The sequence below is a fragment of the Sorex araneus genome, chromosome 1 (genome assembly GCF_027595985.1).
Source record: "Sorex araneus isolate mSorAra2 chromosome 1, mSorAra2.pri, whole genome shotgun sequence".
NCBI lineage: Eukaryota > Metazoa > Chordata > Mammalia > Eulipotyphla > Soricidae > Sorex > Sorex araneus.
The window spans coordinates 378542777-378560812 of NC_073302.1; the positions used below are offsets into that span (position 1 = coordinate 378542777).

At 35.8% G+C, this 18036-nt stretch overlaps 1 protein-coding gene across 1 annotated transcript in view; it reads left to right on the plus strand.

Moving 5' to 3' along the window:
• Positions 1-17084, plus strand: part of VWDE (von Willebrand factor D and EGF domains) — an 89478-nt gene extending 72394 nt beyond the window's left edge. The window contains exons 20-29 of the mRNA XM_055119792.1: positions 2456-2551; positions 2639-2734; positions 3674-3769; positions 4631-4726; positions 6297-6392; positions 10020-10115; positions 10206-10301; positions 11051-11146; positions 15345-15448; positions 16900-17084. Of these exons, the coding sequence (XP_054975767.1) occupies positions 2456-2551; positions 2639-2734; positions 3674-3769; positions 4631-4726; positions 6297-6392; positions 10020-10115; positions 10206-10301; positions 11051-11146; positions 15345-15448; positions 16900-16914 (887 nt within the window). The 3' untranslated portion in view covers positions 16915-17084. The remainder of the gene's footprint in view (positions 1-2455; positions 2552-2638; positions 2735-3673; positions 3770-4630; positions 4727-6296; positions 6393-10019; positions 10116-10205; positions 10302-11050; positions 11147-15344; positions 15449-16899) is intronic.
• Positions 17085-18036: the final 952 nt, after the last annotated feature.

Genomic DNA, 18036 nt, shown 5'->3' on the forward strand with positions numbered 1-18036 from the left:
AAATAACGATTGTTGATTATTTGTCTAACACTTTAATTAGATTATTACCTGCCATTATTTAGCTTTTATAATATTTAAAATTCTGTTCTACCTTTTGTATCTAAGCAGATGAGATAAGTTCCTAGAAAGCATGGACCATGTGATAACTTCTGACTAGCACATAGCTCCTGGTATAGTATTACCTACTAATATTATGTTCATTCTAGAAAAGTATTAAGACCTTAAATGAAGGAGGAAATTATGTGATTATGTGATATCAACTTCAGCAGACAGCAAAACATTAATTAATGTTATTGTTTCTTTTTCTTTTTTGGCTGTTTAGATATCAAATTTCAGCTGCTGTCAACAGAACATTCACTAATTGACACAAGTGTTACACACATCCCTGTTAATAACAAGAAGTTCTTGGACATAAGCAACAACTCACACTTCTCACTACAATCAATTTCGACTGAAATAAATTATTCAGAGAAGCCTCCTTCCCATCAAATATCAGGTTATGAACAGGCAGATTACACTGTTGATACAAATCACAGTCTAAAGAAGTTAGAAGTTCCAGTGCACAACATTAGTTCTTTACTCATTCACCGAAACAGTTCCCACCATGAAATAAAAGATGTTATCCAGAGCACCATTCAAACAGAGACAGGAAGTTATAATTATCCAGTTAACGGATCTGGTCAAGCTTACACACTGTCTGAGGATGAGTTTGCATCATCAGTCACGAGAGTAACTGCTGCTTTGCCAGAAACTCCCTCACCTACTGTCTTAAGGACTTGTGATACCTCCCCTTGTTTCCTTGGCGTTACCTGTGTGCCAACTGCAGATGGTCACTTCCAGTGTGGGCGCTGTCCCTTTGGATATTATGGAGATGGGATTAATTGCAGAGGTAATATGAAAACTCTTCGGATGAAACAAAGTAAACTAGTCTAGTTTAAGGAATTAAGAAGATAAGTTTTTCTATTAACTAATTTCTATTCCATTTAGTTTCCTCATTATATCTATTTTATTTATACTACTTGCATACATTTTTTTCACATTTAAAAAAAACATAGTTGTGTTCAAATTTTTTAATGTTAGTTTAAAAGTACCATAACAATATGATATAAATGACATTCAGCATTATAAGCAATTTAAATTAGTATCATTTGTCTCATTAGTGAGTATTATATATGAAAGCATTCTCTATTAATTGTGTCATAGGATCCTCAAAGACCCCGACATGTGGGTGTTATTTTCCCCATTTTATATATGAGAAAGCAGAGACTAAAACACATACTTCACTGGTGTTTAACAGCCATGAAGATAATATAAGAGTATGAAAATCAGAATGGGCTGGATTCTTTTTGGTTTGCTCTTTAAATTACTCATTGTGCTATATATGCTTATCTGCATAAGCTAGGTTTCTCTTTAAGTCTTACAACTCCTGAAAATAAAACAAGTTGTGGGGCTGGAACCATAGTATACAGGATAAGGCGTTTGCCTTGCACCTGGCCAATCCAGGTTTGATTCCCAGTGCCCATGTGATCCCCTGAACCTACCATGAGTGATCTCTGAGCACAGAGAAGAGAGTAATCCCTGAGCGCTGTTGGGTGTGTGCCCCCCAAAAAAGAAAAAAAAACAATTTGAGTATCATTTTAATTTTGAAAAGTGTGTTTACTTCTCTAGCAATTATTACCACTTGTTTTCTCTGATGCAATGAAAAGTTTTGGCTTTGACAATATAGAAGCTGTTTTTGTTTTATTTTGTTATTGTCATGTTTTACTTGAATTTGAGTTGAACTTTGGAATATTTCTTTGTTTTCAGTTTTACCTGCAAGAAACTTCTTTTTCTCCCTTTTGGAGAAATAATCATAACTTTTAATATGTATATTTGTAACACAAATGTATTTATAATCTGTTATTTACAAATAACAAAAACTCTTCATGTATATCAATGTTAAATGCTAAATAGAATATATTAGAGAAACTCGGGGTTTATACGCTTGTAAATTCATGATGTTTTCCTGGCATCTTGCTCTTTGAAATTCTGTAAATCCCTGTCATTTTGCTACTTGTATCTTAGTATTTGAAAATGCATTGCCTTCTGAAAGGACTATAAACACATTTATGGTTGGCAATCATCCCAACATCAGTTTTTGCTACAAAGAATTAGCACATATGGTACTTCTTTTTTATGCAACTAGTCATTTCCCTCCCTCAATACAAAAACTAGGAGAAAAAAGACTTTGGGTAAATAAATGAAGTGGTTGTTGTTAAATCGTTGTCAACATTTTAAAATTTCTGAGACATTTCTACAGTTAACTAAGTTTCTGAGCAAAATATATATATCATATTTTATTATATTATTATATTTTAAATATATTATTTAAAATATATTAAAATAATATATTTTATCATTTATTATATTTTATATATTATATTAAAATGCTACTTTTTTATTTTTAATTTTTCAGCCATTTGTAGACACCCATGTGGAAAAAGCAGGGAGTGTGTTGCCCCTAACATATGTAAATGTAAACCTGGTTATACTGGTTCTAACTGCCAAACAGGTAGGTAAGGTACAACATCCTCTAGTTTGCTTTATGCACTTTAATTGATAATTGACATTTATATGTTATGAATTTTATTTTACACAGCTGTATGTCATCCTGATTGCAGAAACCATGGCAAATGTATTAAGCCAAATACTTGTGAATGCCCCCCGGGATATGGAGGAGCAACATGTAGTGAAGGTGATAATACAAATTGAAAATCAATATAAAAATTTTTAAAGAATAGTATTTTCAGAGATAATTTAATTTCTCTCTATATATGCTAATATACCTCCATTAATATTTGTGAGGAAGTCCAAGGTTTTTAATGTTTAACATTTTTATTGGAAAATTTTTAAATGTAGTATCTAAAATCAACTGCAAATACCAATAACTATTCATCATTGTGAAATACCTGGCAGTAATTTTTTAAGATTTAGTTTGATGATTCCATATTCCTACATGTAGTTTAGCTTCAAGTAGAAACATCTAACTATTGAATGACTTATTAAATATGGTTCTAAGGGAGCATTAATTGCCAATTAAAAGAAGTAAAAAGTGATTTTTAAAATATATCTATTGCCATATCATTATATGACTTTAATTAAAATCTAAAGAGAGAAATTTATTATATAGCATTCCTAATACAGATAATATATTCAAGAACACATTTATTTTTTTTAAATTACACATATATATTTTTAAATAGTACATGAAATATTTAATGAACAGAAAGCCACAATACAGTACTTTTATGAGAAGGCTAGATGCAGTTTAACAATGAATTTGGAGAGGAGTAACAAAATGTTTTTATATCATTGGTATGTGAAAAAACCTGAGGAAATATTGAGGTGCTCTATTTGTAGAACAAGAACAATTAGATACAAATATCGCTTTTCAGAAGATGCCCAAGAAGAAATCATTTTCTATATTTCCTGATGATAACTTCTATATTTTTTTAGAGTATAAACCAATATAGTTAGTCCCACAAAGTTGAATTCCATAGTAATGGTTCAGTATTAATTGAACAGAGATTATTATCAATTGCTTTTATAAAAATGTTTTATTATATCTGTACTTCATAAACAAGATGCTTTTTGAAATTAAGGCATGACCTAATCACATAATATATGTCTACAGAACATTGTCATCCACCTTGTCAACACGGCGGCACATGTCTGGCTGGAAATCTATGCACTTGTCCGTATGGTTTTGTAGGACCAAGATGTGAAACAAGTAAGCAATACTTTCTTGTAACCTAATATAGCTAAATTAACCTTTTGGATAGTTGATGCCTCAATGCTAACTGCAGTAAACCCAAACACTATTTTAAAAAACATGTATTTAAAGATAATTTGGGGTGCTGGATAGTTTTATGTATGAAAAGCTAATGTTGACAATACTGTAAATCACAGTGCCTAAAATTTAAAAAATATTTTTAAAAGGCATTCATTATTTAAAGCAACACTTCTCAATTACTGGAAATAGTGGGTGCCAGTACTAAAATCAAGAGGTTTGTTTTAAGAAGCAACCCTCTTCTTATTTTTAAAATTATTATTACTACTCCTATATTTTTCTTCTGCTTCTGGCTTATTTAACATAGCAAGATACTCTCTGATGCCTTTTAAGTTGTCACGAACTGTGTGACTTTGTGTTTTCTTGCGGCTGCATAGTGATTCATTGTGTGTGTGTGTGTGTGTGTGTGTTTTCATCTGTTTTGGATACTAGTAAAAACAATCCTCTTCTTGATCCTATCTATGACCACTTTTTTTGTAATAAATAATTCTAATTTATTACTTCATATATAAATTTCTAATTGAACTCATATCTATCATATCTATTTACTTGCATTACGAACAAAGAATGTTCCCAAGTAATCAACTCTGAATTAACATTGAGCTTCATGGTTTTCTACTTTCCCCATCTCTTTTAGCAACAAAGTAACTGAATTAATTAGACTTCTTAAAGCTAAAGTATAAATTAATTGTATCTGTGATATCATTGTGATTGACAATTATACATTAACTAGGCAACAAGCAAATTATATGACCAATCCTAAGTGCAGTTTACCTTTGTTTTTCTATTCTGTGCTCTCAGTGGTTTGTAACAGACACTGTGAGAATGGAGGAGAATGTCTTACACCAGATATCTGCCAGTGCAAACCTGGCTGGTATGGACCTACCTGCAATACAGGTAAAACCAGAATATCTTCAATGAATGCATCAATTAGAGTAATGTTAAACTCATGCCCTAGTCTCCAAGCACTGTTGAGTGCAGCACTGACAGCCCCTGAGCACCACAAAGTGGGACCCCTGTAAAATGAATAATATTTATTTTTTTTAAATTTTTTTAAAGGAATACATTTTTATTTATTTATTTTTATTAGTGAATCACCGTGGGGTAAAGTTACAGACTTACAAATTTTCATGCTTACATTTCAGTCATACAATGATCGAGTACCCATCCCTCCACCAGTGCCCATTTTTCACCACCAATGGTCTCAGTATCCCTCCCACCACCCGCACCTTGTCCCCTTCATCCCACCCCGCCTCTGTGGCAGGGCACTCCCTTTTGCTCTCTCTCTCTTTTTGATTTGTGGTTTGCTACAGAGGTATTAAGTAGGCATCACGTTCAAAATGAATAATATTTAAAGAGTATTTTTTAAAACTCTGTATTTCATATTTATTCTTTTTCATGTGAGAGTGTATTTCAGCTGTACTGTTAGAGTATCCAACTATTTTTTCCCCTTCCTATTTTGTCACCCAGACTTCAGTGAAAAACATGTCTATGTTACACCTACTGCATTTCTTTCCATTTTTTTAAATCAGAACACTAGCATTCCATTTCATAAAGCATTCATGCAGTTCTGAGTTAAGCAGATACATGACTTTATCCATTTATTTATCACAGTACCAGACTTGCTTTCAGTAACAGTGTTTGCAATTATGTATGTTTAATTTAACCCATTATAATATAATGACTTTTTCCCAATATAAATTTAATTCAACATTTATAGCTTGCCAACTGTGTGTAAAACATAATTCAAGAAGAAAAAAAAAGAATTAATTTCAGTTTTTAACAATTTCAAGTAGCATATCATTAGGGAAACAATTATTTAAAAAGTCTATGATACAAGTTAGATTATAACAAGTAATGTAGTAGTAAGTGCACAGTTCAGAGGAGAAAGAAATTGATTCTGGTAATGATGTTTGGAAGAAAATTATATTTAAGATAGCCCTGTAGAGTTGGTAAAATCTGGTTAAAAATAGAATTGGGCTGTCTTTCATGCAGAGCAAAAGTAGACCAAACACAGAGATTTTTTTGAATGTTCTAGTCAGTGTTCCTGTATGGATCAGGAAGGATACTGAAAGAGTATATGCCAATATACTCAATGCCACATATAATTCAGCTCAACTGGGTAATTCTGTTACCACTGTGGTAATGTCTTCTAGCTTCCAATCATTTTTTCCATCTTCTTTGTCTTTAATTTTTCTCCACTTACTAATGACTTTCTGAATTCTAATCACAGCCTCCACATTCTTAGCTTGGTATTATTTGTAAACTTAATGAACATACTTTCAAAGCTATTATCCAGTTATTTCATTCCCTTATGTTTGGAAAAGTCTAATTAATTATGGGTTATGGGTTTTACTTGCAGTAAAAAGAAAATATTTTATTATGTTGAGTTTTAGACTTTGGTGCAGCTTTCATTTTTAAAATAATAAAAACGTTTATGGTCTCTCTCCCTCCTGCTGTTCATTAGCTTTGTGTGACCCTGTTTGCCTCAATGGCGGTTCCTGTAATAAGCCAAATGCTTGCTTCTGTCCAAATGGATTCTTTGGTGCACAATGTCAGAATGGTAATTATTCTTTCTTTACAAATACAAAGAAAAGTTAAGCACTGAGCTCTGAATGAAAAAAATGTTTCAAAAGAGAAGATGTTCTTTTTATTTTGTTATTTGTGTTGCTACAGCTTTTTCCCACCAAATTGCCAGTTTATAGAAACACTTCAGAATAATTATGAAAAGTGATTTTGATTTTTTCAATACACACTGGGCTCAAAATCTTGGTGATGCAGTTCTGTCAGATTAAGATGTGAAATAAATAAGCAAAGTTTTTTTATAACTTGTTGTATGAGTGGTGATATTTTTGTTGCTCACAATTAAAATGTTTGACTTATGGTAAGTCTTTCTACCTACCATTTTATCTTTCAATCTCTTTTGACTTTTGCTTCATTAAGCATTTAAGAGTTAGCTACACATGGCATTATGTAATGTAATACAAGCATATAAGCATGCATTGTTTTTTCTCCCTTCTTGGTTGTTTCATTTATACAGTTTCCTTCATATACTTAATGCTGCAGTTGTTTTCAGATTGATAGGTGTGACTTGAGACTGACAGTGTAGGTATTAATTGATGTCAACAAATGAAATTTGGGGCTGGAGCAACAGCACAGCAGGTAGGGTGTTTGCCTTGCACGTGGCCGACACTGGTTCGATTCCCAGCATACCATATGGTCCCCCAGCACCACCAAGAGTTAATTCCTGAGTGCATGAGCCAGGAGTAATCCCTGTGCATTGCTGGGTGTGACCCTCCCCCCCAAAAAGTGAAACAACAACAACAACAACAACAAATGAAATTTAAATTATACTTTCCTTATCTTTACATTTTATACTTAAGTAAAATTTTGGTATGAGTTTATGTAGAAATACTAGAGAAATAAAGCTTATACTTTACATGACATTTGTAGTGAATTATAGTAAGAAATGGTATTTCTTAAAATGATCTGCCAAATAATTGGGAAAGGAACAAACCTCTAATTTTTTAAATATAACTATTATTTGGGCTGGAGTGATAACACAGCGGTAGGGTGTTCTCCTTTCACGAAGCTGACCCGTGTTCAATTCTCCACCCCTCTCAGAGAACCCAGCAAGCTACCGAGAGTATCGCGCCCCCCACGGCAGAGCCTGGAAAGCTCCCCATGATGCATTCAATATGCCAAAAACAATAACAATAAGTCTCACAATGAGAGACATTACTGGTGCCCGCTCGAGCAAATCGATGAGCAACAGGATGATAGTGACAGTGACGTAGGATAACATGGGGTTTGTCCTTTTAGCCTTGCCTTAGGGAACTTAGTTTTCCTTAGAGCAATGGCCTTTCTGTATGGACACAGGAAGACAGTTAATAATATGCTTTGTAACTTGGGAGCTGATTGACTCCAATAATATTTGCTCCCGGGCATCTGCTTTCTCAACTCAGTTGTCCTTAGTTCCTAACACCCCAAAAGCAAGGTCCCGACGAGGGACGGAATGGACCCAGGGCAAGCTGTGAGCTACCCTGGCATCGAAATGGGCCAGGCCAAAGTGCCACAATACTCAACTATAAGTTGACAGCATGGTCATAGACAAATGCTGTCATGATCCAAAAGTAACGACGAGACTAGGACCCTGCTGGCGTTAGGAAGACTAACCTGGCCTGAGGACTATAGTCTGGAATATATAGTGAGATGCCCTCAGGAAGAACCAAACTTTAAGTCTAATATATCTCTTGCTGTGCTCATAACGAATAACATTGCTAGAAATATTAGAAGTAAATTTACTATAACCATTTAAGCAGATTGCTAGCTCACACCCTGACACACTCTTGTTTGGACCCCACCCTTGAGTGGATCTCCTTAGATGAGATTTTGTTAATCTCCTCAAGAAATAGTCTCACCCTTCTTTGTTGATTTGTTAATGTTAAACCCACCTTTTTGCTACTGCCCTATGTAATTTTCTATATAAACTAAGACAGTAGAGGCACTGAGGGGAGACAGAAGACAGGGGAGACAGAAGAAGAAGACAGAAGAGACAGAGAAAAAGACACATGAGAGGACACAGGAGAACAGAGAAGGGCCAGATCCACAGATCCAGGGAGAGATCCAGAACCGGGAGAGAAGCACAAAGAGAGAATGAAATAAACTGATCGAGCACCTAGTTTGGCCTTCTTCCTACTGTCGCCTGTCCTTGACCAACAGCCAAACACAACGGTTCCAGAGCACCGAACACGGGCGGTGAGACAGAGCCACCCGGAGAGCCTGCGAGTGAACACGCCCTTCGGCGTACCTTAGTTTTTTACAGTGATTAATATTTAGGTTGACCTTGAGACCATTCATTGGGCTGGAGTGATAGCACAGTGGTAGGGCGTTCGCCTTTCATGCGGCCAACCCATATTTGATTCCTCCACCCTGTCAGAGAGCCTAGCAAGCTACCGAGAGTATCGCGCCCCCCAAGGCAGAGCCTGGCAAGCTACCTGTGATGTATTCAATATGCCAAAAACAGTAACAAAAAGTCTCACAATGAGAGATGTTACTGGTGCCCGCTCAAACAAATCGATGAGCAATGGGATAACAAAAGAAAAGAAAGAAAAGAATTTCTGATCAGTTGAATTTTCTTTACTATGTTTGGAAATAAAGCAGTTATCACAAATGGATCCATGTCATACTGGGAGTAGGTCTAAAAAAATGCCAATAGCACAGTCAGTTAATTTGGATTTGTTTTAAGTACAAACTAAAATTATTTAATTATCATCGTGGAGAAAGTAAATAAAATCTTTCCAAGCAAGTTTTCCTATATATTATTTTTAATGACTGCACTTATCAATCATTATCTGAAAGAAACACAAAACAATAAGGTGCTTTCATAATAGATAAAAACTACTAATCTCTAAATTCCATCATTTATCTGAAAATTCTAGTGCATCACATTCAGAATTATCCAGTACATATTCCTCATAAAACTAAGGGTTTATTATTAAGAATATTTTTACCAGTCACGTTCAGAAATAGCACTGTCTGTAGCACTGTCATCCCTTTATCAATTTGCTTGAGCAGGCACCAGTAATGTCTCCATTGCGAGACTTGTCATTACTGTTTTTGGCATATCAAATGGGTAGCTTGCCAGGCTCTGCCATGCGGGTGGAATACTCTCCGTAGCTTGCCAGGCTCTCCGAGAAGGACTTTCAGAAATAAGTCACAAATAAAACGTTGTCTTCATGATAAAGAACATTTCTAAGTCTCATGTCATAGATTGTTGAGATTTTTAGTAATTTCCACTCAACACTGAAACAGACACATTCTTAATTTGAGTTAGATTTGGCTTGTTTACCTAGTTTTTTCAAGATAATTTTCTCCTTACTTTAAATTATAGTGAAGCATAAGATAAGGTTTATAGTAACTGCATTATTGTGCAGAATAAGCCATTTGTTATAAAGATTTCACCAATACATTTCAAATTGTGCTAACTCACTAGCAGCTTATAGCCATAAGCACTACAGTTTATGATTTAGAAAGGACAGTTTTAATGACTTTCAGTTGTGATCTTTTATTTTAATAGCACATTTCTCTACCTTATGGCCCCATAGATAATAACTTGATGATGCAATATGTAATATACAATGATTGACTATGTAATATTTGTGGGTTGCTGCCCTATGTGTTTTTTCAGCTCTCTGTCATCCTCCCTGTAAGAATGGTGGCCACTGCATGAGAAATAATGTTTGTGCCTGTCGTGAAGGGTACACTGGGAGGAGATGCCAAAAAAGTGAGTCACCTGTAAATGGACTTTCCACGTACCGGGAAGGCCAACACCAAAGAACTGCTACTTAAGAGCCATTTCCTTCTTTACTCAAAGGTATCTGTGACCCACTGTGCATGAATGGAGGAAAATGTGTGGGACCAAACATTTGCTCCTGTCCTTCTGGCTGGAGAGGAAAACGGTGCAACATGCGTAAGAGAAAACCCTTGAAATACAAAAATTGACATACATAATGGAACGAAAAGCAGAACTTAAGACAAAGAGTTGTTGTTATAATTCTGTTGTTGTTATACTTCCTACCTATTTGTTTTTACTTTAGGAGATACCTTTTTACTAGGAGGAGAAAAACATCAAATCGGCTAAACTTTTTGTTGTTGTTAGAAGAGAAAAAAAGAATACATTCTATTTTCCTGTGTCCTCTACCCTTGCCAAAGTAACTGGCAAGTCTTAATTCCCAATATCTCTGAATCTTCAGTCGAGGTCAAGGAAGATTTTAGTAAGTTTTAGTAGAAAGATTCCTGATTCCTTGGTCCCATCTTCTGTCAGCCTGCTCAGTGGTTCTCAGGTTGGGGAGTCAGTGCTCTCCAATCGGATAGTTTTCAAGGTCATGACAGCTCTCATTCAAATGTCACATCTTTATCTTTTCACATAATTGCCATCTAAAATTAGCTGCAATGCATTGATAAAATTGGAAAATGGAGATATATCCAACAACAATTGGGGGCAAGTTAAATTGCAGTGCATCCTATCAGTAGAAACCTTGTAAAACCATCCAAATCAAGGTTCCCCAAAATACATGGCGATACCAGCCAATGTTTTGGACAAAATATTAAGAGGAAAGTTACTTCAGTCATTGGCTTTGAACTGTTTATCTTTCTCTAATGAAAACTTTGTGGTTTATGGTAAAACTTGTTTAGTACTTTTTATATTTCTATTTGCAGCGATCTGCTTTCACAAATGTAAAAACGGTGGTGAATGTATTGCTCCCAGCATATGTCACTGTCCTTCCACGTGGGAAGGAGTGCAGTGTCAAAGACGTAAGCAACATGACTTGTTTACTACTGAATATCCTGAACCTAATCTATTATAGTTGATAAAGCATATAGATTTTATTTGTTTGTTTGTTCTGCGCCCATGTATGTCTGTGCTTAGGACTGGATCTGGGCTCAGGAATCAACCCTGGCAAGGCTCTGGGTACCAGGAATGGAACCCAGGTCTGCTGTATGCAAGGCAAGTGCCCTACCCAGTGTCCTATTGCTCTGGTCCCTAAAGCATATAGTTTTAAAAGAAACCAATAAGGAAAAAATTCCAGCACACTGACCCAATTTAGAATGGTTTTAGGAGTAAAAGGGAAACCATCTATATTTTTCACTCATTTAAAAAAAAGACAGTATAGGGGCTAGAGCGATAGCACAGTGGGTAGGGCATTTGCCTTATGAGCGGCCAACCCGGGTACGATTCCCAGCATCCCATATGGTCCCCCGAGCACCTTCAGGAGTAATTCCTGAGTGCAGAGCCAGGAGTAACCCCTGAGCATCGTTGGGTGTGACTCAGAAAGAAAAAAAAAGACAGTATAAAGTAATTTGTGTGTGTGTGTGTGTGTGTGTGTGTGAGAGACATGGACAGTTCCAAATTTTAGTTGTAATTCGTCAGTGTCGTTTGTCAGTTAAGAAACTGAACTAAAGAAGATTTGAACATACAGCTAGATATTCTTGGAGGAGCCTCCTAAGTAGTGTTCAGGGGGCTCTGTAGTGACTTCCTTCATTCCTTCATAGTGGGCTGACTGGGCTCGCCAGTATAATGCCAGGGTCGGAGGATGTGGAGTTGCGCTGACTCAGCTCTGTTGGGTCCTACCGTGGATACTGTATGGTGCTGTGACCTCCAAGGCTACACATAGTGGCTCTCAGGGAAGCCATGAAGTATTGGGGTTCAAACTCAGTCCTGGAGCATGCAAAGCATGCACTCTAACCATGAATCTCTCTCCAGAGCACCTAAATATTATCGTATCCTAAAATAAATACATGCATCTAATGGAAATTGTAAGAAATAGGAAACATTCAGTCATTCCATATTCCCCCACTTGGAACATGATGATTTTTAGTTTTAAAATGTGTTTAATCATGGGGCTGGAGAGATAGCACAGTGGGTAGGGCGTTTGCCTTGCACGCGGCCGACCCGGGTTCAAATCCCAGCATCCCATATGGTCCCTTGAGCGCCGCCAGGGGTAATTCCTGAGAACAGAGCCAGGAGTAACCCCTGTGCGTCGCCAGGTGTGACCCAAAAAGCAAAAAAAAAAAAAAAAATGTGTTTAATCATAAATATTTACATGGATAGGATCTCTAGGCACAAATAAAAGTTGTTGCAATTTGAAATATATTTAAATTTGAAATAACATGTCAAGAAACTAACAAAGATTAACTTAAGGAAAAAAACTGGGAATGTTCCCAACATATTTTCAACTGATCACTACATCATTTTAAAATTGGTCATCCAGGTTTATTATAAACTGAAGGTACAGTTGTGAAATGACCACATCATTTCACTAGAAATATCTATACTGCTTTTTAGTGTTTTATGAACCACGTTTCCATGTATCAAATTCTACATATAATTTTCACTACTCTTAGATGCAATTTTTTTTTTTTTGCTTTTTGGGTCACACCTGGCGATGCACAGGGGTTACTCCTGGCTCTGCACTCAGGAATTACCCCTGGCCATGCTCAGGGGACCATATGGGATGCTGGGATTTGAACCCAGGTCGGCCGCGTGCAAGGCAAACGCCCTACCTGCTGTGCTATCTCTCCAGCCCCTTAGATGCAATTTTCTTAGGAATTGCTATCTACATTTCTTAGTCTACAAAAAAAATATTAAAAATTTATTAAAGGCTATGCTTCTATAAGAGAGCTAGGTAGTGGTCAGAGAGAGGGGGGGAGGGAGAGAGAGAGCTAGGTGTGGAGCACATGTCTTGTATGCATGAGGTCTTTAGTCCAATTCCTGGTACCACATGCCCCATCCAGCATTGCTGGGTAGAATGCCCATTTTTTAAAGAAGTTTTAAAAACTTTAGTAGGGAGTGATATTATGGTGGGTTAGGCAGTTGCCTTGCATGCAGCCAAACTAGGTTTCACCTCCTGAAATGCATATTGTCCCCCAGTCCCTACTAGAAATGATCCCTGAGCACAAGGTCGTAAGTAAGCCCTGAGCACAGTCACGTATGACCCCAAAACCAAAAAATCTCACAAAAAAATGTAAAAGCATGGATATGTCTGAGTGACAGGGTGCATACTTCATATCTTATATGAGATGGTGTATTCAATTTCTAACAATACACACAGACACAAAGAAAGTACTTCAAAAATATTCAGATTAAGGGGGCTGGAGCGATAGCACAGCTGGTAGGGCATTTACCTTGCACGCGGCCAACCTGGGTTCGAATCCCAGCATCCTATATGGTCCCCGGAGTACCGCCAGGGGTAATTCCTGAGTGCAGAGCCAGGAGTGACCCCTATGCATCGCCGGGTGTGACCCAAAAAGCAAAAAAAAAATTCAGGTTGAAATTTAGATAGATATTCAACCTCAAGTTGGAATATTCATTCTAGACAGACTGTGTGGACCATGAGAAAGAAAGATGAAATATTCAAAGCACATTATGCTGAACTGAAATCACAAAATCTCTTTTCACTCGAGCTTCTTTGCAGAATCATTGTTTCCCTAATAAGTAGCTTCATATAAAATATTGAAACATTTAAAAATTGACTATTTCTCAACAGTTAAAAATCATCAAAATAAGTCAAAGTAGAGAATTATGCTCCAGTAATTGTGGAGTATCCTCTGAGCAGCCTAAAGATAGGTACTATGAGTTTGTACCTTGCAGCAATTTTAATGTGAACATTAAAGCAATTTTAAAGAAGTTCACATTATGCTCGTCCTTTTTATGCTTTGTTTCCTGTAGTCTTGAAAATTAGTACTGATGTTAGTTGAGCAGATGTGGTAGTGCCATCTGCTGGAAATTGTTATAATACTCAAATAAATGTATCTGAGTTGAGTCCATACTGTGTATATAGAAGCCTTACTGTGGAGTTTTGTTTACGACACAATTACCCAGCCATGTACACCAACTCAGATAAAAATGTAATCCTGCAGGGCCAGAGCCATAATACATGTTCAGGGTAATTTGCCTTGCACGCAACTGACCTAGGTTGGATTCCTGGCACCTCATATGATCTCCCAAGCACTGCCAGGAGCAATTCCTGAGTGCAGAGACAGGAGTAACCACTGAGCGTCACTGGATATGCCTGCAAAACAACAGAAAAAATGTAATTCTTCAATATTGCATTCAATAAATGCAGTATTTCATTATAGTAAGGGGAATATTTTTTACATTATGCTATTGAAGCCAGTAGTTCATCCATGAAAAGTACTTTTATATAATCTTATATAATACCTAATTTTGCTCAACATTAAGTAAAAGTATTTTGGGGTCCTCAAAAGTGAAATTAAATTCATTAAGTTTTATAATTAAGTATTATCATTTACTGATATTTATCTGACAAATATATTCTTTTTGAATATATATGATATGCGTGTATAACATATATATACATATATATGTTGCTTTTTGGATCACACCCAGTGATACTCAGGGGGTACTTCTGGCTCTGCACTCAGGAATTACTCCTGAAGGTGCTGGGGGAACCATATGGGATGTCAGGGATTGAACTCAGGTCACCTGCATGCAAGGCAAATGCCCTACATGCTGTACTATTGCTCCAGGCCCCTTTGTTGAATATTTTCCAGCTCTTATCAATAGATAAATAGTCAAGAAGATATGGTTAGGTATTTTAAAATTTCATTGGAAGAGATTTTAAGGTAGAGATTTCTAGTACAGTACAAAAATCTTTAAAAACTTTTCGAGAGAACTTTTCAACATTAAATTTGTATTAGTAGAAACCCCCCCATAAAAAAAAGTCTACTCGTCCCTGTAGTGTTTAGTACTAAATTAACTCTTAAATTTTTAAGTTAAGTGTTAAGAGTTTTAAGTGTTTTGATTTGCTGTTGGTTTTTTGAGGATGCTTTGGGAGCAGCAAGTTAGGAATTCAGTGTGTCATTCTAGAATGTTGTGATTATTATTTTTTCTTTTGGTGAAGTTACTATAAGCTTCAGGCCACTAACACATAGTATATGTCACAAGCTTTCATATGGAAAGATGATAATTTTGAAAAATTGTGTATTGCAGCAATATGCAATCAAAAGTGTCTTTATGGAGGCAGATGTGTTTCTCCCAATATCTGTTCCTGCCGCACTGGATATTCCGGAGTCCGATGTGAGAAGAAAATACAGGTATTTTTAAACTTCAAAGAGAAAATGAATATTAGATACTGAAATCTGGTATCTACTTAGATGTTCAACTCATGCATGTTTTTAATATACATTTAAGGAGTTTTATAGGCTATAATAATCAAATGCAATGTAAGTTCATGTCACTGGAATTAAAAGATGGCAAGTTATTCCAATATGGACTTAAGTCATACCTATTTTATATTTTGTAAACTTTATCTTAAGAAACCATCCATACTCCTTTCCCCCAAAAGTATGAAGTCTGGAGAGATAGTACATAGGCTGGGGACTTACCTAGTATGTAGAGAACCCAAGTTCGATCCCCACTACCCCATAAGGTTCCCCCGTCCTCTACAGAAGTAATAAGGCTTGAAAATTAGAAATCAAAATATATTGATCACCTACACTTAATTAAGTATTGTTTAAAAACAATAAAAATAAAATCTTAAGTGCTCTAGTTTTGAAGATAATGTAAATACACATTGTTTTATTCTATTTGAGATTTTCATGAGATGGGAAGTCTTATGGTCTCAAACTCTTTAGACCCTACTAAAATTGTTTTTCTGTTTCCATATTTTTAAATCATCTAAATCCTTCTTCCATGAATGTCGCTACTGGAATTGCATCTGGAACCATATTGAATAAAGTCATAGGAAAGGAAAAAGAAAGCAAAAGTCAAAAAGACTAGCCACAGGAATGCATGCCTTTTTCTATAGGACCTGCTTTCTTAAATTCTTAACTTAAGAATTTAGTTAACTCACTCTAGCTTACTGCTCTTGCTTTAAGTGCCATTATTCTAATTAGATTTTATAATCTTTGATTGATTAAAATATTAATTATTTTGATTAATAAATTAATTAAATATTGTATATTTAATAAAAGATTAGAAGGAAATGTGGATGAAAGTGGATTGGGAAAGAGAAAAGAAAAATGTAGCAGTGCATTATGAATAGAAACTGTGGTTTTCCTTACACATAGCAGGAAAATTAATATCATTTTGTTGAGGATGGATATTCCTACAAATGATTTTTTTTTTTGCCAAGATGCAATAAATATCCAAGTTTTGTTCAGTAACACCTGCTTTGGTCTTTACAAAAAGGATCTTGATTAGATTTTATTTTTTTTTCTTTTTGGGTCACACTTGGCAATGCATAGGGGTTACTCTTGGCTCTGCACTCAGGAATCACCCCTGGTGGTGCTCAGAGGACTATTTGGGATGCTGGGAATCTGGGAATTGAACCCGGGTCGGCCATGTGCAAGGCAAACACCCTACCCACTGTACTATTGCTCCAGCCCCTAGATTTTTAATGTTTTAAAAGAAGTACTTGGTCTCCACAGCAAATAGAACCAGAAAAGCTTCATGCATAATGTCAGAGGGAAGGAAGAAGTAAATAATGAGTAAATAATAAATGGTTTTCTGATATTCACTGATACTTGATTCTCTTCTACTACAGATAAGACACCTTTGAATAACATCTTGTATATAAATTATAAGTTTGTGCTGAAGAACAATTTTTTTTAAAAGGCAAAGATAACTGCACAACGTTTATTTGGACATTATTTAAAAACAACTTAAAAACAACTGAAGACTAACAAAATATGAATGGTTTTTGTTGTCATTGTTAGAGAAAAGCTTAGAAGAAATCCAGGTAACCTAAATACTTTAATTTTGGAATATGATTTTGTGTTTATGTATTGAGATAATGTATCTGATATGCAAAATGATCACAATATTAAATAAAATCATTTTCCAATCCTTATGTAGCAGTATATATATCAACAAGAATAGCCTAACAGAAGGCCCTGATGTTTTTGTTTGTTCATTTTTGCACTGCTAGAAATCATACCCAAGACCTCATATGTGTGAAAGTTGCCTTCTTCCACTAAGCCATATCCCTTATTTTTTCTGACATAAAGAGTTTAGGGCCAGGGATGGAACTCAGTGGCAAAGTGCATGCTTCTTTGTGTGAAACCTTGAATTTAACTTCCACCCCTCAAATTTAAAAAAAAAAGGGAAAGTCTATTTAATGCAGAGTTTGGAATTGTCAGAATATTGGAAGAGCCAAGTTGGATATTGAGAGAGTAAATGGGCTTAAGGGGGTGGGAAGGCATGAAAGTGGGGAAAATTGCTGTGACTATCAGAAAGGTCGATACCGAAGCTGCCTTCCCATGATTGTCGCAGTACTTAAAAATCTTCAAAAACGATCACCAGCCAACACAGACATCATGGGACATGGTCAAAAATTTTCTGGAACCCCACTGGGAATATTTAATCTATCCAAACACTTAACTACAAATGCCTCTGAACAAGCCATAGTTTCATATTGATTTCTATCTAACTATCTGAAAGTCTTTCTTGTGACAAACTATAATCTTGAAATACAATGAAAGGGGGTTTTGGAAAACATAGTTCCCAGCCTTAAAATGAAGTGACTGTGGGGCCGAGGGGACAATCTGTAGTGAGCAAACTCAACACCTAACATGTTTGCATCTAACTGTATTGGGATGCATTCCAGAGACAAACCATCACTTTCTGTTGCTAAAAACATATTTAATTTTTTCAGTTTTTTTTCACTTGCAGCCTTCCAACT